The following is a 23,344-nucleotide window of genomic DNA, read 5'->3' as shown; positions in this document are numbered from 1 at the left end:
CCAGCTCAGTTCAGTTCTCATACAATGGTGTCAATGCATGCAGATCAATAATATTGTTGAAGTTTTATCAAGCAACGAGAATATTTTTTGTGCGCAAATACAAACAAAAATAACGACTTTATTTCAACTATTCATTTCCTTCTCTGTGGGCCTCTAGTCAGTTAACGTAGTGTGATAGCGTAGAGCTACGTAACACGTAGGCTCACTATTGGCCGACGCTGGTCATGTGTGTGAAGCGTGTGACATACAACAACAGAAGCTTACGCTATTACACTAGTGAACTGAAATAAATCAGTATTCTTCCCTAAGTGGTTCGATAGAGGAATTAACCATGTACTCTGCTTAATTTTTTTAATTTTTTATTGAAGGTTGATAAAAAACACTAGTGAACTGACTCGAGGCCCAGAGAGAAGGAAATGAATAGTTGAAATAAAGTCGTTATTTTAGTTTTTTTACGCACAAAAAGTATTCTCGTTGTTTGATAAATTTAGGATTGAGCCACTGTAGTCACTTGGACTATTTTAACGATGTCTTTAATAACTTTTCGGGGCTGGAAAGTGTCAATCCCTTAAAAGCCTATGAACTAGTATGGAGGAGTGATCCAGCTCTCAGATTTAATCAAAAATATCTTAATTCGTGTTCCGAAGATGAACGAAGGTCTTACGGGGTTGGAACAACATGAGAGTGAGTAAATACTGACAGATTTTTCGGTAACACTTTAGAATACGGTTCCTTCGTTAATGAATAACTACACAAGAACCAATGAGTAACACAATATTAACAATCTAGTAACTATTATTAACTAACAAGAAACTCTGATTAACGAACTAGTAAGTAATAGCGCACAGATGAAAGTGGTAGTTCACTATTAACTAATCAATAAGTACTATTTTTTTAATGCTTCCCAGAGAACTACTGAAAAAGTTTATTAACAATCTAGTAACTACTTTTAACTAAAAATAAACTCTGATTAACGAATTAGGAAGTAATAGTGCACAGATGAAAGTGGTACTTCATACTTCTATGGGAATTACTAATTATTCGGATCCGTATTCTAAAGTGAAGATCATGGGAACTAACTAGTAATGACTCAAGTGTTACTACATGATCTAGTCATGATTTGTGCAACCAAACACGAAAGTCATTTCAAGCGTTTGAGATTTTTGGTGAACTTTAGTATACTTTTAGAAAATTTCTTTAGAAGTTTAGTAACACATGAGTCATTAATAGTTAGTTCCCATGATCTTCACTTTAGAATACGGATCCAAATAATTAGTAATTCCCATAGAAGTATGTAGTAACACTTGAGTCATTACTAGTTTGTTCCCTTGATTCTTACAGTAGTTACTAATGAAAAGCCAATAAAGTGTAGAATCTTCTCACTCACAAGATACACACACACACACACAAGACAAAAGACACACACACACACACACACACACACACACACACACACACACACACACACACACACACACACACACACACACACACACACACACACACACACACACACACAATGGTATTTGGATGGCTGATGACTCAATATGTTCCAGTCGTCACCGTGACTCTAGTGATTCAATGTCAGTCCAGAGGAATGCCGGAAAATTGGCCACAGGACAAGTAAGGTCCAGACTACTGTATTTAAAAATCAATTTCTTTAAAATTATTCAGTTGATAAACAGACAGCATAGGCCAATTATTAACAGTCTGCTGTGCTATTACATATTGATAATGTAAACAACCTTGTGCATTTGTTTACAGTAGCAGTTCAAATGTTAATGTAGTGCTGGTCATTTATCCTGCATTGGTTATTGATTCGTTTTGTATGAATTATGAAATTTTTCAGTAGTTCTCTGGGAAGCATAAAAAATATAGTAGTTATTGAAGTACCCCTTTCATATGTGCGCTATTACTTCCTCATTTATTGATCAGAGTTTCTTTTTAGTTAATAGTAGTTACTAGATTGTTAATAAACTTTTTCAGTAGTTCTCTGGGAAGCATTAAAAAAATAGTAGTTATTGATTAGTTAATAGTGAACTACCACTTTCATCTGTGTGCTATTACTTACTAGTTCGTTAATCAGAGTTTCTTGTTAGTTAATAATAGTTACTAGATTGTTAATATTGTGTTACTCATTGGTTCTTGTGTAGTTATTCATTAACGAAGGAACCGTATTCTAGTGTTACCGAATTTTCATTTTTCGGTGAACTATCTCTTTAATTATTCAACAAAAGAAATAGGCAGAGTTATTCATCATTGTGCAAAGCAAAAAAAGTTTTTTTGCCGTTTTGAACTCATTGCGACCTCTATGAAAATGATGGATACACCGCGGGTGTGAGCATGCATGTCGTGATTACCCCCGCGTAATGGCAGGCAACATGATTTAATGTATGTTCAGCATACAATCTACAAAGACTCGTCACCATTTAATCACAAATTATAACTGTTTAAAAAAAAAGGAAAATAAAAAAGAACCTTAAAATATCTGGGTTGCTCTAAGACCTGGTAAAACATACAGCGCGGGTGTGAGCATGGGCATGTCGTGATTACCCCGCGTAATCTACGCCCATGTGTCTGTGTATCTATTAGCAGTAGCAAGTCCATACTTGCTCTGTAGCAGCAAAAATCAACAGCAGCAGCGTAGCATATCTAGTCCGCCAAATCCAAATACACTAACATTGCTATATTCATCAAAATGCTAAAACTATTTTGAGAGTTGTCATGATTACAATATGTAGTTCAGTCATGAAACATTAGAGGGCGCAGGCTGATAGGTCCTTACTATCAATCTACAAGCAATGACATCATTACCGCATGGCACAAGCTGATTGGCCTCTGCTGACTCTTCAACAAACGAGATTATTTGCTCAACATTCAATTAGTCTGGTTCAGTGTTTTCTGTAGGCTATTAGGCTGCTTATGTTTTTTTCTGTTTACTTTTTTGAGACATATTGCAGATTTTTTCATTGAAAAATTCCCTGTTTTTAGTATTGCTATCCCCCAGGTGCAAACAGACCACGTTGTGGTGTTAGGTTCATTTGTATTCACACATGAAGGCTTCAGAAAACAGAAACTGTCCAGACAGAATTATTTTAATGGACCTTCTAGGAAATGGGAAGCTTGTGTCTACTTGTTTATTGCCCAGTGCAACACTTCTAATTCTCACACCACACAATTCTAAGCAACTTAGAATACTCACATATCAGTGTCACATGGCACACATACTGCTAATTTGGAAGCAACCCATGTTACAAGCAATCATTCAGTTACTATGGTATTTTCGCAAGAACCGACCAGAGATTTCACCATTTCTTACTAAGCATCAGAGATTCTGGGAAGTGGGGACGGACCAGGTCCCATCTGACCATTTAATCAAAATAAGTTGAAGATCACGGCTTGAATTTAAAATGAGGCAATATTTACAAGACGTGTCTAAAATTATATAAATCCACTGCTCAAACATACCAGCAGTTATAAATGACTTTATTAACTTATTTTTTCATTATTATTATTAAGATTTTTACATTTGCCTTTTGGTTTCTTAGGTATTCTTTGTGGTTTTGAGTGTCACTATATGAGTTATAGGTTCTTTTGGATCTTCTTTTTTTGGAGTCTTGGTGATAATTTGGTCTCTATAAATGGCGTGAGCCCATCCTACAATGTAAATCTAAGATATTTGTTGGCTGTTTTATTGTTTGGTAGGCAACATGATTTAATGTATGTCCAGCATACAACCTACAAGGACTCGTCACCATTTAATCACAAATTATAACTGTTTAAAAAAAAGGAAAATAAAAAAGAACCTTAAAATATCTGGGTTGATCTAAGACCTGGTATAAATCATATAAGCAGTGTGTTGACAAGTAAAGAATGAAGAGCTGCTTTGAGTGGTTTAAATTCATATCAATAAATTAATATTTTATTTACCACCTTATAATATGTATTACAAAAAAAAAAACATTATCAACAGAGATGATAAAGTGTTTTTAATTTTAGCAAACATGTTTCGAGTATTATTTGATAGAAGCAAAACAGACACTATCTGAGATTATGCAAAATGAAAGAAAAGAAAAAAACAATTTCATGAGAACTGTGGGGGTGTTAATCATTAAGAGGAAATAAGTTACAAGTGTAGTGATCTGTAAGGAGATTGTCTTAACACATCACTATTGCATCTGTGTCATGCAGAACCACAGCAGTTCCAGTTTAAACTCCACCAGCTGGACAACAGCAAACCTGGTCACCAGTGGTCTGATGGGTCTCTGCTTCATGATTGGAGTTCCTGGTAATATTGCAGTCATATTTTTCATAGTTTGGCATTTCAAAAAGGACAATTTTACAGTTCATCTTATGCTGAATCTGGCAGCTGCGGACATCTTATGTTTGATAACCCTGCCTGTGTGGATTTACAGTGAACTAAACAGCATTCAGCAATCAACCTGCAAGCTTTTCACAGTACTCATCTACTGCAGTATGTACTCAAGTGTGATTATAGTAACAATGCTGAGTTTATATCGTTGTTTACGGATTCGGCATCCACAGCTGTGGTCCAGAATAGGCAGAAGAAGAGAGAAAGTGCTGATGTTCTGTGGCTGGGCTCTGGCACTGCTTTTCTCTTGTCCTGGTGTTCTTACACAAAAGATCATTCAAAGGGAATCCAAAAGGGAGTGTGAAAGAAACCTGGATTCAGACGCTAAACTTATTGTGGCTGTAATGGAGTCACTGCTTGGATTTTTTCTTCCTTTCACAGTCATGTTGTCTTCATATTATTGCTTACACAAAATGGCCACACAGGGAGCTTTCAGACACAGATGCAGACCAACCAAACTGGTGACCCGGATTGTCGTAATGTTCTTCATTTTTTGGGCTCCACACCACATAATAAAATTAGAAGAAATTTTTGCAACATTTTTTAAATCACAGCCAGTTCTATCTCCTGTTGGTGACATTGCTGGAAGTCTTACATTCATCAACAGTTGTGTTAATCCATTCCTCTATGCTTTTTCCTCAAAGAGTTTACGTCAACAAAAACCTCCAGTGGAGCTCAAAACTAAAGGCTCACAACACTCACATGGGAGTCAAACAAGAGTTGTGAACAGCTCACTGAACTAGTACAGCCTGACACCTGAATATGGACTAAAGAATCATTTTTAATTGAATTACAAATTGGACCATGATATAAGCAGCTTTTAAAAGCATTCGAATGAATTTTAGATAGGAGAATAGTAAACTGAAGAAAAGAAAAATTGATCTAGGGTTTATTTTGTAATAATTTGTGAAAATTTAGCGAAAATTGTTTCAAAGAAATGTTAAATGTAACACTTTGAATCAAACATGAAATGTTAAAGTAGAAAGACTGAAATAGTATTTTAATGTAAAATGTACTCCAATAATCTTTGTTTTATTTATAACAGAAAAATATATATGTTGTACAGTGTAAGCATTACCCTTTAAAGGGTTTTTGATATGTTCAATACTTTATTGCATCTCTAATCTATAATATAAAAGGCTACTGTAATGCAAGAACTATTATCACTTTGAACTATATATAAAAGCATTGTCTAAACAACACAATCAATGGTTAAAGTTGATAATGTTCAGATTTCTTAATTTTACATTGAAAAGTATTATAAATGTAAGATGCTGCTTCAACAAATATAAAATGCATACTGTTTTGTGATGATATATCTGACCTAATCTCAGTTAACACATTGTTGTGTGAACTGTTTTTTTAGGGAATGGGGATGCTATGTATTGGCCTTTATAGCATTTAGTATTCTGTCTACTCAACTGTACAATCTAATGGTAGTGCAGTACACTCTTAAGAAAAATGGTTCTACACAGTACCAAATTAGGGTTCTTCGGCTTGTAAAAAAAGCAGAACCCTTTTTATAAGGTCCTAATAAAGAACCATGCTTTGAAAGTGCTATGACCTTAATGGTGTTATAAATGACCTTTTCAACAATATTTATTTTCATTAATATTAGTATATTAGTATCATCATATTATTAATATTACAATTATTTTTATATATTATTTATTAATATTGTGTTTTATTCCTCTATCTGTCTGGTCTTATTATATATTGTTGCCTCTATTTGGGTTATCTTACGAGAGGTTGTCTCGTATTGCTTAAGTTTAGCTTACGCTACGGGAAAGATTCATCTTCTCGAGATATTGAAGCCAAAAAATTATCCTTAATTTTGTATTCATTGTCAACGCAGTGCAGCAGCTAGCAGACCTAGAGCAGGCCATCTCGCATGCTCAGTGGCTGCCCTGCGGGCAACTGCTGCAGCCTACCAGTGAGCCCGGCGTGACGTCACGCCCAATGAGCGCCTTCATAGCGTCACAGCCCGCCGGAATTGGCGTGGCTTAGCGTATAAAAGTAGGGGCTGTAGGCTGACTTCTCTGATTTTTCGTCTCTTCAGCGAGCTCTTCGCATCGCTGGATCTGAGAGAAGCCACCGTCGAACAGCGAACAGCCAGCTTAGGACAGCGCTGAGGAAGCCGGCCGTCTTCGCCACCTTCAGCCATCCGTGCGAGCTACGCTATCGTGCGACGTATCTTTTACCTTGCCAGCGATTCTAAAAGAGCAGCGAGTGTCTTTTTAAAGATGCCTCGAGCTTCCTGCGGCTCGTGTAGAGCCCCGCTCAGCGCTGGAGACCGCCACTTGATCTGCGCTCTCTGCCTGGGCCTGGAACATGCAGAGCTCGCCCTCGAGTCCGGGGGCTGCGAGCTCTGTGAAGCACTTACGCTGTCGACCCTGCGGGCTCGACTCTTAGCCTGCAACACCGCAGCAGTCACTCCGCTCTCTGTGGGACCGCGCAGGAAGAAGCGCCGTTCCCTGAGACAGCCGGAACCTGTGGCCACAGCGACGCGCTCGCCAGAGAACCTCCCTCGAGCCTCGCTTTCGCCTTCCCCGCCCCCCCTCACCGACACGCAGCTGCCGCTCACGAGCCTCACTGCCGTCGCATCTGAGGATGAGGCCGAGGGACACGCCACGAGAGACTGCTGCTCCATCCTGGTATCAGACAGCAAGGAATGGTCGCTTCACTACGCCTCCTCGTCGATCCAGGAATCCACCCGTACCCGCGCTGGAGCTGATGCGGAACTGATGCGTCTGCTGACGCAAGCTGTTGACCGCCGCGGGCTCGAGTGGTCGCTGCTGAAGGAACCCGCGCCGAACAGGCTCGACGGCTGTTTCCTTCAAAGTCACCGCCGTGCAGCTTCAGCAAGCAGGCCTGATCCATTCTGCCGGAACTTCACTTGGAGCTGACGAAGTCATGGAACGCACTATTCTCCTCGAGACTTCAGTCCCAGGCCTCCGCATCGCTCTCCCAAGTGGATGGCGCCGCGGAAGGGCGCGGAAGGGCGATGGCGCCTATTCCCCCTGTGGAAGAGGCGGTCGCAGCGCACCTTGCCCGCCCTCTGCGAGATGGCGGTCACGGTCAGCCCTCCTGCCAAAAGCCTGCAGAGCCACTTCCGCCTTGGTCGGCCGCGCATATGCCGCCTCCGGCCAGGCCGCGTCTGCTCTCCACTCCACTACTGTAGTGGTTAATTTAGCAGCCAACGAGCCGGTTTGTTCACCCTCTCGCCTGCACACAAACGCCGTTTTCACGGCGACCCAGAGAAATCTCAAAAAGAGTATAATGTCTGGTCCGGCTCATGCCGTCGGTGTTTTAAGTGTAGTGAAAGTGCCCACGCCCTAGTGTTCCCCCTACACACAAGCACTTTGAATCTCGTGTCACTCACAGAGCACACTCTCATAAAGCGCAGAAAAGCCGCTCGAGTCTTGAATGTAAGAAATGTGTCCACAGGTCTGTGCCCGCTATCTGCCCGCTCTGTTACACGATCAAAAAAGCAGGTTATGAATGTAAGTCTCGTGCCCGCCAGAGAGCGTTCACGCTTGCTAACACAAACCTCCCCCCGGGCTCCGCCCGCGCCCCCTTCAATTCATTCGCCGTCCCCCGCTCTTTCAAGCCTGGACCGCGACGATAATGAATGCGGAAGTAGCACACCTACTTAACGCAGAAATAGCAAAGCTGCTGTGCGCTCTGAGAAGTCAGGGGCTGCGAATAATGAACTATCTGGAAGATTGGCTGATATTGGCACAGTCAGAGACAGAACTGCTATCTCACAGAACAGTGCTTCTCAGTCACCTGGAAAGCTTGGGTCTCACGGTCAACTGGACCAAGAGCTCATTACTGCCTAGCCAGTCAATTTCCTTTTATGAATAGAACTGGACTCGGTGGCCATGACGGCTCGTTTATCGACACTGCGCACGCGCCGTGTTTGCCACATAGCCGCATCTTTCCAGAAGGGCAGCTTTCTCCCTTTGAAAACATTTCAAAGGATGTTGGGCTGTATGGCATCAGCTGCAGCGGTGCTTCAGCTGGGCCTACTGCGCATGCGCCCGCTCCAACACTGGTTAAATGCTTGCGCGTCCCGCCGAGCCTGGGTTTCTGGCGGCCAGAAAATCAGAGTGACTCAGACCTGCATAGCGGCTCTGCAACCCTGGTTAGTAGCCGACTGGTACCAGCAGGGAGTGATGATGGGAACCATCTCTTATCGGAAAGTCATTTCGAAAGACGCGTCCAACTCAGGTTGGGGCGCGCTGTTCGAGGGCAGACCGGTCTTCGGCCAGTGGTCAGACCAAGAGAAGTGTTTTCACATAAACTGTCTGGGAATGATAGCGGTCGAGAACGCGATGAAACGCTTCCGCGCGTTCATACAGGACCAACATGTTCTTGTCCACTCGGACAACATGTCTGTGGTATCCTATGTAAACCATCAGGGCGGTGTCAGATCCAGAAATCTCTTCAATCTGACGGAACGCCTCCTTATTTGGTCTCAGATGCACCTGCGTTCGCTGAGGGCGGCGCATGTGCCTGGCCATTTGAACGACGGCCCAGACAAACCCGTCCAGGGACAATGTTCCCCCAGGGGAATGGTCAGAAACCAATGTGTCAGCCCTTAAAAACCAATGTGTAGTTTCCATCAGATACTTAAGAGTATTTAATGATTGCACAAAGGATGTCAATGTGATGCAAAGATTAATTATTATTATCAAGTCCTTTTCACTCATGTCACCTAAAGGTGACCCTCATACAGAATAAGAACAATGAAAACAGACTTGTCAGACCACCCAATAAGCACTTCAGCTGCACAGTGCGCACACACACACACACACAGTGACTTTAAGGGGCCTGTTAACTTTTATGAGGGTTTTAAAACAGTTTTAATGGAAAGAGAATAGCTTGATTTATGAAATAGCCATGCTAAAGTGTACATTCATTTGGACAGGTACCATTGGGTGTAATGGTGCATGGATTATTAACACAAATCAGAATAAAATGCCGCAAGACTAAAGGAAGTGTATTACATTTATCAAAGGAATCCACCTTGAAATAGATTGAGACATTTTTTTTTAAATGGACTGACCAAATCTGCAAAAACAAGCCACCGGTAGCTGTATGATAGATTTTGGCTTAACTCATAATTTAGCTTTGTTCATCACCAATCTTCAGTGTGTAATCCTGTTTCCATCCATTCAAAGCTTGTATTTGGCCTCAGGGGCAGATACAGATTAGTCAGTCTCTCTGTATGGTCTCCGTGTTCAATATATTGCAAGTTTGGGACTCATTTCTCAGGAAAACTGCCGAGACCTCCGATCACTCTGACATTCAATAAGCGGAGGCTGATGGCAGCGGTCAGCATGATAAACAAGGATCTTGGTCCAAACACCCACTCATTCGGATAAAAAAGATTTCTGCTGAGCTTTTCTTCTGGGATGAACCCTAATAACTCTGACACAAGCATCTTTATGTTACTGTCAAAGATTTGAGGTTTTCAATGGAGTTGACAGAGAGAAAAGGACAGAAACTTGCAATTAAGTTAAAACATGGGCAGTTTATTTTTTAATATATCTTTTTCTTCAGTAGTAAAGGACTGAAAATACTGTTCTTATAACGAGGAAACCAGCACACTCAAACGATTTTATATTAGTCTTCAAACATACATAAAAGCAAGTGCCATGATACATCAAGTAGGAGTCATACGCTCTGAAGTTAACTGACAACAGGTTCAAAATGAAAAACAAACTACATTAAGTTCAAATACATAGGCATGTATACATTTTTTCAGAATATATAACACTACTTGACAAAAACAGTGGCAGAACAGCTTCTATCTTCACTTTTAAGTTCACAACCAACAACATCTACGTCACTATTCAAACCACATCCTGAAATAATGATCCGCAGTTAGTTCAGTACCTTAGTGTACAATGTGAAGGTATTTTAATCCTAACTTAATAGTTTGCATGCGGTTCTCTTGACAAAGGCAAGTTGTGTGCTGGTATTGATAAAAGTCAAGATGGTTCTTGTACAATAATCTTTAGGAGGCTAACAATGCAAACTTTTTTTTAACTTTTTTTTTTTATGTGGGCATAACTTTCAAGGTTCTGAAATTATTTATTTTCATTTATATGCTATATATTCCAGACAAAAACAAAAAACAATCCCATGTTAGCGAGACTGGGTGTGTATGGCAGTCTAAGTGCTTTAGCTGACAGAACACGGGTCATCTTTACTGGGCTTCAGCTCTCCCTGCAGCAGCTGGATCATTACTGCCTTGGTCAGGTAACTGGACGTGCCTTGTTTCCCCAGGGCTGGTGTGTTGTAGAAGGCCTCCATGTTATCCTGTGGATTTTATTTATCTTAGTAACATCACCACAATATGCTAATGCAAGTGTACCTGCCATTCAAATGCATACTGGCTGCTGCGCTTTAAAGTACATTACATTAGGGCTCTCAATTTATTCATTACATTATCTGCTGATTGATTAATTAATTGCATTTATTATATAATATAATTCAAAGACAATTACATAACTGTGTCAGGCAAAAGCACTGAACAGACATTATTAAAAGTGTATTTAGTCAATATATTGTTTGTTTTACTGTAAAGTATTGGGGTTTGTTAAGATTTCTTTTTTTTATTTAGAAAGACATCAATACTTTTATTCCGCAAGCACGCATTAAATAGATCAAAAGTGAAAGTAAAGTTATTTATAATGTTGCAGAAGATATCTATTTTTATTAATCAAATAATCCTGAAAAAAATACATCATGGTTTCTACAAAAATATTCAGCAGCACAACTGTTTTCAACATTGATAATAATAATACATGTTACTGGAGCAGAAAATCAGCATATTAGAATGATTTCTGAAGGATCATGTGATAATGAAGACTGGAGTAATGATGCTGAAAACTCAGCTTTGCATCGCAGGAATAAATTACATTTTAAAATGTATTAAAATAGAAAACTGTTCATTTGTAATAATATTTGACAATAATACCTCCCATTGCTTTAACTGTATTTTTGATCAAATGAATGCAGCCTTGCATTAAAGACTTCTTGAACTTGAAAGCTTTCCCATGTTAAACCTGCCCTCACCAGTTTCCCAGAGCCCTCCAGTCTGCTGGGGTCTTTCTGAAAGTCCGCAAAGGCATCCTTAACCAACTGGTCCAAATCCACCGGCTCCTGAAACTCCAGCTCCGGGTTTCTTTCCAGCAAAATTGACACCACCATCAACAGCTGCATTCAGGTCATCAAAGACACAAACAAAGTCAAACAGTAGATAAGGTGAATAATACATTAGAGTGCAAATTCAAAATAAGTTAGGGCTGCAGAAGGGACAAATTGTGCCTAACCTCCACAATTATCTGCCTGTACTCAGCCAAAACAATGTTCTTTAATGTGTCCTCCACCAACAGAGAAAAATTCATTTCATACATGGTCATATCTGACAGAGTAGGTTGCTGCAAAAGAGAGAAAGATGTTATCTCAAAACGCAGATATTGTGAACACATTTAAAACGGTCCTTCAATGATGCAATACAGGGACATTATTTCTCCAGTACTAGTTCCTCTGCAATACTATGCTTAATATTTCCAAGGAGGAGTTACCTGAGGGAGACTTTTTCCTCCAACCATGATGCCATTACGTGTTCTCTCTAGGATCTGCCAAACACGGTCATAGAAGCCGAGAGGGGTGCGGTTGAGGGAGCCATCTATCTGACGTCTATTAAGCCACGATCTATAGAAACATGGAAGACCAAAACAAATCGTCCAAATTGTTAAAATGGACAAATCCCTGAATGCTAACTCTGCAGCTAGATTCATTTGGGAGATAATACATGAATTATCCATTCAAAATTCAGGCCTCGGTAAGAAATATTAATGCTTTTGAAAGAAGTCCCTTAATGCTTAGGCTGCATTTATTTGTTTAAAAATACAGTGAAAACAATAATATTGTGAACTATCATTACAACCTAAAATAACTTTGCTCCGTTTTAATATATTTTAAAATGTCAATCATTTCTGTGATAGTAAAGCTAAATTTTCAGCAGCCATTACTCCAGTTTTCAGTGTCACACTATCCTTCCGAAATCATTTAATATTCTGATTTGGTGTTCATGAAACATTTCTTATTTATTATGAATGCGGAGACATTCATATATTATGAATGTGATTACTTGTCAGAGTTCTTAAATATAAAGAGCAAATTCTTGAATACAAAGAACAGAATTTATTTGAAATAGAAATCTTTAGTAACAAAGGTAAAAGTCTGCACTGTCACTTTTGATCAATTTAAAACGCGTCCTTGCAGAAAAAACGTATTCAATTCTTTCAAAAAAATAAATAATATTACTGATCCCAAGTTTTGGATGATGGTGTACATTATCAGAATACCAGGTTCTTATTTAAAAAGTATCGTTAGTTGCCCAATTAAAAACTAGGACTATATAAATGATGACAAACTGTATAATACTATTGCGAATGGACACGGCAAATCATTCACGTTTGGCAGGTATCTACAGAAACACACAGATGGTGGGCATCCTGCACCTGCCATTCTGCTGAGGCTGGAGGACATCCAGCAGGAGCTGTTTGACATCACTAGGGGACATCTGGTAGATGTCCTGAGGTGGCATGTCCCCAGCACGAATCTTCAACTCATGTTTCATTGCTTGAACAATCCACCTGATTGAAACATGGGCATGCCAAGAAAGTTTGTTAAGGAAACCTGTGTAAATAATGTGCAGAACCTAATGCAACATATTCGTTATTTAGAGATGTGAACATGTTATTTCTATTATTTAGGCTCATGTTGTGAAGCTCATTAACTCAAGAGAGGGGACAGCATACCCCACACGGATCTTCAGCATGCCACTGAACAGCTCTGGGGTGTTGGAGATGATCCAGCCAATGTGGATGACCAGCTCTTGCTGCAGCACGGCCTCACGCTCCCCGTGAGGGCTGCACTTGCTGTATATGATGTCCTTTATGACCCCCGGAGACAGTGGGTTAGAGATCACAATCTCCTCATGCCCAAACAGTCCCAGAGTCACCTGGTAAATCAGGTCAGTCTGTATCACGATGGATGATTTGTCAGAGAAGCATTTTGCTCTATTTCTTTGAAGGGGATTTAAATGCACTGCAATGACTCAAACCAGTATTATCTCTTTTTAAAATGTATAAATCCAACCCGATATCATGAGAAAAAATAACTACAGTATTTTAGCAGGTGGTGATTTCGTTTGAATTTGTACAATGTGATGTGTATGGAAAGGTTTGATTGTTATAAAGACCGTAAGCATGAAAGGTCCACCCTTAAATCTAACCATCAGTGAGACGTAAGCATTAAAATGTACAAATGAGATAAGAAATAATACAAATTAGTCACCAATTCACAAAATACAGTGTAGTTATGAATTGTCAAAAGAGTGTTTTGTATAAATCACAAAACCACAACATTCCAGCACATCTATCCTTTTCAAGAAAAGCTCCCACATAATATGAATGAATGTGGTAATAGTTCAATTCAAGATGTTCTATTAAACACTGCAGATCTGCATAAAAATTGCAACATTATTACAGCGGTCCCACATATATCAGAGGTACGCAAACTTTTTACTATGAAGGGCAAAAATCTTGATTGAAGGCTGTGGGCTGAAAGTAAATGATGCTTTATATCCAACTATATTTTGTATAAACACACACATACATACATTTTTGTTAAACCAAATTTTTTTTTTTTATAAATTATGTTTCAAAGTTTATTCTTATTTTTCCCCTGCCAAATCTAAAATGATCAGGTGCCACCTTTGGCCTGCGGGCCCTGGCTTAGGCATCTCTGATATTTATGAATGTCACTGTATTAGATATTAAAAGATAGCATAAATTTAACTAAAACATATTTGTTGGCTTTTAAAAGATAAAATCTACTTGGGTACTTTGTGGTTCTCAAATGTTAGGAGGAAAAAAATCAGTCTAGTGTGATTTGTTAGCAGAAGCCACTTTGTGTTTGGTGATATTTATCTATGCAATAAAGAAATATATATATATATATATATTGAGTCTGGCTTAAGTATGTGGTGGCTATCTCCTTATAGTTCCCAGCAGACATCAATATTGCTCTGCTATGGCAATTTACCCAAATACACATTAAGTAGGGAGCACATAGAAAAAGGCTGGGCTTCTTTAAATTAAATAAGGCTAAGACTCTATGATTCTACATGCAGGTCAGCTCAGAGTGCTCATGTATGCAAAGAATGACCCATTTTCAAACCAAAACGTACCCATTTATCTTACCCACAACATTAGGCCCCTAGGATGCAATTTATATGCAGATTCACTGCTAGTGCACTACTCTGATGAATCATTTCACAACCACCAGGGGCTAAACACGACTGTGTTGGGAAACTATGGCAGTTCATTAAACAAACACTCCACACCACAAGTAATGTTTGTCTCAACACAAAACAAATAAAAGGTAAATGTACACTGAGGGTAAATGTAATGCACGAACAATGGGATGGGTTGCAGGCGTTCTGGGTAAAAGCCATTTTTGCTGCAAAAGGAATAGTTAAGCTTCAAATGAAAGCAGGGTAGCTTTGCCAGTGATGACTGATGCAATTAGCTATTATTCTGTTGTGTAATAGGAAGAGGAGTCCATCGTGACTTCGGCATACAACTGATGACAAGATAAAACATTCAGAGCTAATTTTAACCTTTTTATAATCAGTGAACATTAAAATGTTTGACTTCATTACATTTTTGACTTGTTTGTTCATATCTTATCAATTATTTAGGCCCCTGTTCCTGTTTTTCACTTACCTGCTTGCCATGCACTAAAACACTAGTAATGCTTGGTGCAAGGCTGTCCACTAGTTTAGTTAAGAGACTTGCAGCAAGGCGCACAACGGACCTGGTGAACACAACACAATACAGATATACTCACTCATTCAATGGAGCCAAACAGAAATTGAATTAGACAACAGTCTATTATAAAATAATTTATTCCTAAATTATATACACTACAGTTCAAAAGTTTGGGGTCAGAAAGATGTTTTAAATAAATTAATGCTTTTATTCAGAAAGGATACATTAAATTGAAAATAAAATCAAAAGTGACAGTAATGACATTTACAATGTTACATAAGCTTTCTATTTCAAATAGAAATTAAAGGATCCTGAAGAAGGCATCACATTTTCAACATTTTTTAAATGTTTCTTGAGTAGCAAATCCGCATATTATAATGATTTCTGAAGGATCATGTGACACTGAAGACTGGAGGAATAAAGTACATTTTAACATATAATAAAACAGAAAATAATAGATTTGTTTTTGTAATATTTTCACAACATTACTGTTTTTATTGTTTCTTTGATCAAACAAAATGCAGTCCTGGTGAGCATAAGATACTTCTTTAAAATACATTTACAAAATCCTACCGACCCCAAACTTTTGACAGATAGTCTATATAAGACTTGCTGCCTCATAAGCAAATGACAAATATAGTTGGAGCTCAACAGTGATTCATTTCACATATATCGCCAAAAATACTTGTTACAAGAACTTTGTGAACCCCACCAAACTTCTTTAAACTTTAGATTGTTTGAAGTCTAATTGTAATGCAGCATGATACTCATTTGAATAAATGAGATGATGTTATATTCCAAGATTTTGACCCCCTGTAGCATTTAAGTCATTCATATTTAAAGTAGGGCCCTCTGGGGCGAAAACGATCAGGAGAGCTCGGCATCTCTAAGTGACAAAGTGGCATTGGGCATTTAAACTATTCTGTTGTTGCTCCTGGACTGAAGTTACACTTCCTACACTTTCGTAATTCACATTTCCATTTATTCATACATTTATTTAGCAGGCGATTTTATCCTAAGTAACTTACAGTGTATTCAGTGTATACGTTTAATCAGTAGGTGTGTTCCCTGGATACTGAATACATGACTTTAGTTTCATTTGAGCTATAAGAACCTATTTTAATGTTAACCAATTTCATGTTTAGCTGATGGATTCCTTTGATGAATTAAAATAAATAAGTGTTATGGACAGGTTATACTGCCACAGACATAATGGGGTTTAGCTCACAAACAAATTGTAAATGAGACACTGTTACAGTGATAACCCCAGCTAAGAGGCATTAATTTGTGTTATGAAGGATATAAAAAAGCTCAACTTCAAAAATACATTACCATAGGCACAAAATAACAACTAAAAAAGAAAGAAAAAAAACAACAACTAATGAGCTGCATGGTTTCTCCGTGCGTGATAACAGCTTGACTAAGCGGATGTAAAAAAAAAAAAAACAACAACAAAGGATGAGTGCTGCGTGCTCATGAGTTAACACATCCTTCGGCACGGAGTCTACAGTTACACCACACATGCAGAGGTCGTATAACCCTCCGCCCAATTACCTGCTTGCCATGGACCAATATAGTGGTTATATGAGGAGCTATAGAACCGGGAAACTTCTGGATAACGGCCGCAGCACTACGCACCGCCAGCCTATATGAGGTTTGCGCGTTTAAAAAAAAAAAATATGGCATAGTTGCACGTAACATTAGACAAATACACATATCAGTTAAAAACCAAAATAGCCATAAATATATCAAGAGTTGATCATTTTACCCAACTATAATGAGAAAATAAGTGAAACTCTAAATGCTTCCGGTGAGTGCGGTGAAAAGAGGAAAAACTTACCAAAGCTTCCTGCTCCCAGCTCTTCTGTAGATTCTCTCCAAGTCATCCTTGAGATTCTCTGGACATACAGAGGATTAAGAATGGCATGTTAACCATAAAAAGATATATTTTCAGCCTTAGTGTAGTCTGTAAGACAACATTCCTGGAGCATTTAGGCCCAAACACACGTGGAAGTTCCGGCTTGCAACATAAAATCACAGATAAGCATGCATTTAAATCGCTCTGTGCTTGTTCAATAGGTCCGTTTAAGAGTGTGAACAGTCTTGAACTACGAGATAAACTGTAGCTACGGGAATTAAGTCCACTACAAGGGTGTGAGCAAGCATTGCCAACCCACTTGCTTATCCATGAAGGCACTAAATGGATTACAGCTGTGGACATTTCATTCAGATGAGCTTTAAAAGCAGCCATGCAGTAAGACATGTCCTGTGGCTTTTTAAAAAGCTCACCATTTCAATAGCACTGAAATACTCTGGCCTTACACTTAATCATTAAACTTTAGTAAAAATACCTGACATTTCAGAGGTAGAGACATATTTGACTGAACTAATAATGAACATCTCATGAATGATGTACTATTCGGGTGACTAAACCACATACCGTTTTTATCAAAGAAGTCTGGGCCTTCTTTTTTGAGGAGAATACTGGCCAGCTGGGCTTGACTGGCCAGACAGTCACAGTCCTGATAACAGAATATGAGTTATATAAGAGCACCTATATTAAACTCATAATCACACACAGGCAGGATAGTTAGGCTCACATTGAATTTCTGTAGAATCTCAGATGTGGATTTAAGGAACCATTCTTCGACGTTGATCTCAGGCTGCTGCTCCAGGTCAGAGGCGTTCGGCGTGCTGGTTTGACGCTTCACCTTCGAATGCTTGGGCAACTCCAGCTCCTCGAAGCTCTTAAACTCTGGAATCCTACCCAAAGGAATGTATTTATGAATCTGCTGCATGCTTTAGAAACAATTTCCTTCCATTGCTTCAATAAGCGTACCATATTTAACAAAGGTGAAGAGGAAAATAAATGGTGCAAATGGAGGTTAAATCTTACTCAGCTTCATTGACACGTAGGAAATCCAATTGCTCCACCACAGCACCTGATATCAGGGTCTATAAAGTTTCCACAAAGAATGTTACATTAGAACAGGGATTTTCAAAGTAAAAGACATAACACGACATAACATACATGATGGCGTCCTTCAATTAAACCACATAGCACTGTATGAATTGCACGCAGATTCTTAATAAATATCTCACCAAAATGGGCATTTTGACACATAAATGTGTGTATTTGACCTTTCAAGCGCAATAATAAGCTGTGAAACAGTAAATCAAAATAAAAAAAACAATAACATCGGAACATTGTACATTTAAGATAACCTACTTAATTTATTATTGTTCCAATATCCAAATATGATACTATATCTCACAGAAAAAAGGGCTTTTATTTGAGACGTGCTGTCTTTGCATTTGAACATTGCACATTTTAAACAGGACACGCATTAGCGGAATAAACGTTAGCCAATACAAACATATTTATAGAAAATAGTTGACAATGAATAGACAGGAGTCCAATAATAGCAAAATGAACCACTTATTCTAAAAAGAATATCAAGTATAAGTTAGACGAATCCGACATATAATGAGTGCTTTGTTAACAGTAAAATGTCCGTCATTTAACAGATTTTAAAAACACGGATGGATAATACAAAATGCTTTGACTTTTTGACACAAAACACAACTAAGAACAAAATTTAAACTTAGCCCGTCAATTTTCATTTTACAATTATCTTCTCTCTTTGTGTGCGCGGTCTGTATTTGTAGAGAGCTCGCGCAGCACTGATACAACGGTACTTTTTAATTCATAAGTAACTAACGCGCTAGTTTTCATACAAAATAAATATGTAACATAATTAGGTACTTTAGTTATTATTAACACAATAATGTAACACATGCAGGCTACGTTTCTCAACACTGAGAATGAATAAATAAATGCCTGTTTCTCCAGACTCGCACTTATCAGTAATCCACAAATCACAGAACTTTCATAATCACTAAACCATGGCGATTTAGATATGTTGTTCAGCATTACTTAAGCATTTTATAATTTTATAATACAAAATATTGCACAAAGGGAACCTGAGTAAAGACACAATGCACTTGCACAATACACATGTTAATTCACAAAAAAATAGTTATTTCAGTGAAAATAGGTACTGCTCTTTTCAAGGTCCTGCTATGTCACCTTTCTTTGATTCACACTATGATCTGATCTGGATCATTGTTCAACTGCATTACCCAAGTTGGCATGAAATAAAAAAATCACGCAATTTATTGTCTAAAAACATGTTACTGTCAAAGCCTGAATTTTTTTATCTCATAATTTTGAATCAAAATGTCATAACTCCAACTTCTGGTGAAAAGACAAGACTTCTCTCTAAAGTGACGTATGCACTCAAATTTCTCAGAATATAAACTTTTATTTAACAATATGAAACCATTCAGTGAGAGAAATATGCATTAATATTACTTTAATAATACATTCCCATGTCTTTGTAAGATGTGGTAAAAAAGGCTGGTTTTGGAAGTGAATTAGACGCATTACATATATAATCATTTCTTATAAAGAGCAGCACCTGAAGTCTGTCCACATGAACTTTGACTCCTCCAATGTTTCCCTTCTTAAAAGATGCCAGCATGTCCAGGATGGGGTTGAAGCGGCTCCCCCTGGCAAGAAAGGGATGACATTACTGTACCTCTCATAAACAAAACTAGGTTCTGGATGATTGGAGAGCCTCTTACTTAATGTTGTCCTCTCTGATAAGGACCAGGAAGAGAGGCCGGCCCGACATCTTCCAGTACTGCTTAATAAACTGCAAGGCATTCTGTAAAATGCATGTAAATACAACCGCATTACAAGAGAGCGCTGGAACTTTAGCAATCACATTGCAGCATAAAAATACAAGCACAGCGGAGACAGCAGGAGAACACTGATGATTTATAGGGGACGTTTCTTTCCATTGCCCATGTTCTGCCCAAAATTTTATTCTTTCTTTGTATAGAAAGATAGACAAAATATGGAACACAAAGTGAACCCTCTTCTAACATCATCTGAGGAACCAGTGAGGTGTGATATCTCACCTTAATATCATCTATCAAAAGCATGACATCCTGGGACAAGTAGAAGTCACTTAGATCAAAGACAATTGGATAGCAGACCACGGTCTTTCCAAGTATTCGATAAATCTGAGGGGCAGAGAAATTACCCATTACGTTACCTGCAACTATATGAATGACTGTTAGATCTAGACATATACTTTGCCTCAGACAGCAAATAAAACATACCACCCGTTCTGAACAGACAGACACATAACCCTCCCTCTAATTTACTCTGTATTTATGTGAGAAGTGAGTTATTGTCATATTAAACCTAATCAATTCTCCATCAAATACAGAAGATCATTACTCTGGAGTTCCTATGTTTATCTTCCCCAAATGTCATCATGCTTAAACTGCCTGCAGGCAGTGAGACTCAGCAGTTTTGGAACCGAACAATAGACTTGTAATCAATCATCTACACCTCTTAACATAATTTCGGTTTGTGTGCGGTTAAAGGGTTTGTGTGCATTTACACTCATGCCGTTGCAAATTCATTTGACTTTTTTGTTTGTGGAACGAAAAGAGATATTTTGAAGAATCTTTATGACAAGTGGCTGTTTGGGTTAAAAAATTACAACAAAAGACCCATAAAAGTACTTCATATATAAACTGAGTGTCATTTTTCAAGTCTTCTTAAAGGGATAGTTCAGCAAAAATGAAAATTAGCCCATGATTTACTCACCCTCAAGTCATCCTAGGTCCTGGCTCTTCCAAGCTTTATAAGGGCAGTCAATGGCAGTTTCTGTTTTGAAGTCCATAAAAGTGCATCTAATGCGTTTGTGTAAGAAAAATATTCATATTTAAAACTTTATAAATTAAAATAACTATCTTCCGGCCATACGAACATACGGATGCAACTTAAGTCTAAGCGCAACTTATGCGAGTAATGCGACGTACTGCTGATAGTTACGCTACGCCATGAAGCATTACATTACTTCTGACGTCACAAGTTGAGTAAGTTGCGTATTAGGCCCAAGTAGATTGCGTATGGTTGTTTGGCAGGAAACTATATTTTTACTTTGTAACATGTTAAATATTTATATTTTACTTACAAAAAACACATCGCTTTGCTTTACAAAGGCATTTATTAACCCCCCGGAGCCGTGTGGAGAGCTTTTATCATGGATTGATGCACTTTTATGTACTTCAAAACGGGAAGAGCCAGGACATTTTTAATATAACTCTGATTGTATTTGTCTGAAAGAAGAATGTCATATAGACCTAGGATGACTTGAGGGTGCGTACATCATGGGCTAATTTTTATTTTTGGGTGAACTATCCCTTTAAGCCATACAATGGCTTTTTGAGAAAAACAGACCGAAATTTAAGTCATTAAACTTCTATCATAGTAATATGTTAATTCAAGAACTGCAGACTGCTGCAACCAGATCATTTGTGAACAATCAGTCAGATACGCAAATGATTCGTTCAGTAGTAAAAGTAAACAGTATTATCTGGTTCCTTGAAAAGAACAGCTCACCGGAGCAAGATTATCAGTCAATATCCACTTAAATTTCAGTCATATCAGTCTTTCATATCTATCATACAGATGACTTTTAAAATGTTTTTTGTGGGTATTTTGCCATTTTTGGAGATCAGCAAATGTGGTCACTACGAATTATTGCAGTATGGAAAACATCTGTATAAAGATTCATGACATTTTTTTTGTCTTTTATAGATAGAATAGCACCATACACGTTTGTAATGACATGAGGCTGAGTACATAATGACTGAACTAATCCTTTAAAGGTGAGTTGGACTAATATTTAATTATAATAGGCACCGTGTTATTCTCTGAGCTTCTAAGTTATTATAAGGATAAACCACAAAGAACTGTAATGAGCAGGAGCTGAAGTAAATGAGGAAATGTTTGCATTTCCTGTCAGGAGAGTTTGCGACAGCTCACAGAACATGGTTTACCTTGCAAGTGCCGATGCAGCCAACAGGCCTCTCCGGTCTCCCACTCAAACCAAGCTTCTTATTAATGGCAAGGAAGCGGTAAGCCTTGAAAAATAGAGACACACACACACATAAATAAATATAAATATATATATATATATAATTCATTAAGGTCTAGAATGCCTGTGTGTGTCCATTATGTGTGTAAAGGTATTATCTGAGCCATTATAGTACAGGCACCATGTGGTTTAATTCATAACATGCATGTTTTGTTCAGTGGTTGATTTTGAAACCCTGGTTATTTCCCTAGAGAAAAAGTCAAGTTTGTTGTTGCAAGTGTTCGTTCAAGTTTCTTTCAGTTAAAACAGCTCAAACATGCATTTCAGTCTGGGACTAGCTTTAGCCTTGTCTATGAAACCGGGTGATAGTGTGACAAAGAAGAATCAGAATGAGCCAGACCACACAGTTTACCTTGCAGTTTTAAGTAGGTTCAGTGTAGTGCTGAGATATTTTTCACAAGGTCTTAGTGCCAATAATTAAGACAGAGATCTGAGCAATTAAGCCATTATTTGAGCATAAAACTTTCACAACACTTCCTTGTGACCTCAAGAAAGCTGCTCTCTTCTGTATCACTAATTTATCATTTAGCTGATACCTTTATATATCTCAATTTGCAGTACACCTATTAGATTCTCGGTTCCCTTGGAGCATCCTGGTGTTAAGTGGTGTAAAGTTCATGGTTCCTTGCTTCCTTTCGCATTCTACCCTAGATTTTTCAATCATTACACTTTGCTGCACAAAATTGTAGGAATAAACACATGCATGCATTTTCTGAAGAAAATGCAAAGCTGTGCTTATCAAAAGCTCATCATGATGCTACTGTGCACAAGTCTAATAAGACTCATCCCATTTTGCATATAAAGAAAAAAAATTTCCACCTCTAAATGTACAACATTTTTAGCGTCACAAAGTCAACAGATCCACACAGATATGCAACCATTCAAATAATTGGGGTCATTTCTTACATTTCATAAAACAAGCAAAAAAACAAGTAATTTATTTTGCTCATGAGACATTATTATAGAGGGTATGCGCGTGACGTTACCGTCGGCTGGAGTGAATGCGGTCATGCTCACTAAGTGGCAAAAAGACTGAGCGGCAGCATTTTCAGTGTGAATGGCGCGAAAAAGACATAAAACACATCTAAAAC

General features: G+C 38.3%; 2 protein-coding genes across 6 annotated transcripts in view; one reads left to right on the top strand and one right to left on the bottom strand.

Annotated features, from left to right (window-relative positions):
* The first annotated feature begins 4,185 nt into the window (after positions 1-4,185).
* On the top strand, positions 4,186-5,245 carry LOC143737585 (leukotriene B4 receptor 1). Its single transcript, XM_077229266.1, has one exon. The coding sequence runs from the start codon at positions 4,186-4,188 to the stop codon at positions 5,113-5,115; it is 930 nt and encodes a 309-aa protein (XP_077085381.1). The 3' UTR covers positions 5,116-5,245.
* Positions 5,246-9,891: 4,646 nt separating this feature from the next.
* Positions 9,892-23,344, bottom strand: part of phkb (phosphorylase kinase, beta) — a 68,667-nt gene continuing 55,214 nt past the window's right edge. For 3 of the 5 annotated variants that reach the window (XM_077229261.1, XM_077229259.1, XM_077229262.1), the window contains 15 exons: positions 22,156-22,239; positions 20,218-20,322; positions 19,879-19,961; positions 19,713-19,803; positions 18,128-18,186; positions 17,832-17,994; positions 17,672-17,753; positions 17,072-17,129; positions 15,187-15,277; positions 13,216-13,418; positions 12,916-13,050; positions 11,974-12,103; positions 11,719-11,826; positions 11,462-11,602; positions 9,892-10,702 (listed from right to left, as the gene is read on the bottom strand). In XM_077229261.1, coding sequence (XP_077085376.1) covers positions 10,565-10,702; positions 11,462-11,602; positions 11,719-11,826; positions 11,974-12,103; positions 12,916-13,050; positions 13,216-13,418; positions 15,187-15,277; positions 17,072-17,129; positions 17,672-17,753; positions 17,832-17,994; positions 18,128-18,186; positions 19,713-19,803; positions 19,879-19,961; positions 20,218-20,322; positions 22,156-22,239 — 1,671 coding nt within the window. In that variant the 3' untranslated portion in view covers positions 9,892-10,564. Of the gene's footprint in view, positions 10,703-11,461; positions 11,603-11,718; positions 11,827-11,973; positions 12,104-12,915; positions 13,051-13,215; positions 13,419-15,186; positions 15,278-16,785; positions 16,877-17,071; positions 17,130-17,671; positions 17,754-17,831; positions 17,995-18,127; positions 18,187-19,712; positions 19,804-19,878; positions 19,962-20,217; positions 20,323-22,155; positions 22,240-23,344 lie in introns of all 5 variants that reach the window. The other 2 variants (XM_077229260.1, XM_077229263.1) reach the window with 1 other exon arrangement.

This window comes from Siphateles boraxobius, unplaced genomic scaffold (assembly GCF_051911475.1).
Source record: "Siphateles boraxobius isolate OS27281-9 unplaced genomic scaffold, OSU_SipBor_1 130, whole genome shotgun sequence".
In the NCBI taxonomy this organism is placed as follows: Eukaryota; Metazoa; Chordata; class Actinopteri; order Cypriniformes; family Leuciscidae; genus Siphateles; species Siphateles boraxobius.
Note: the sequence above shows the minus strand (reverse complement) of the source record. Positions and strands in the feature narration are given on the sequence as shown.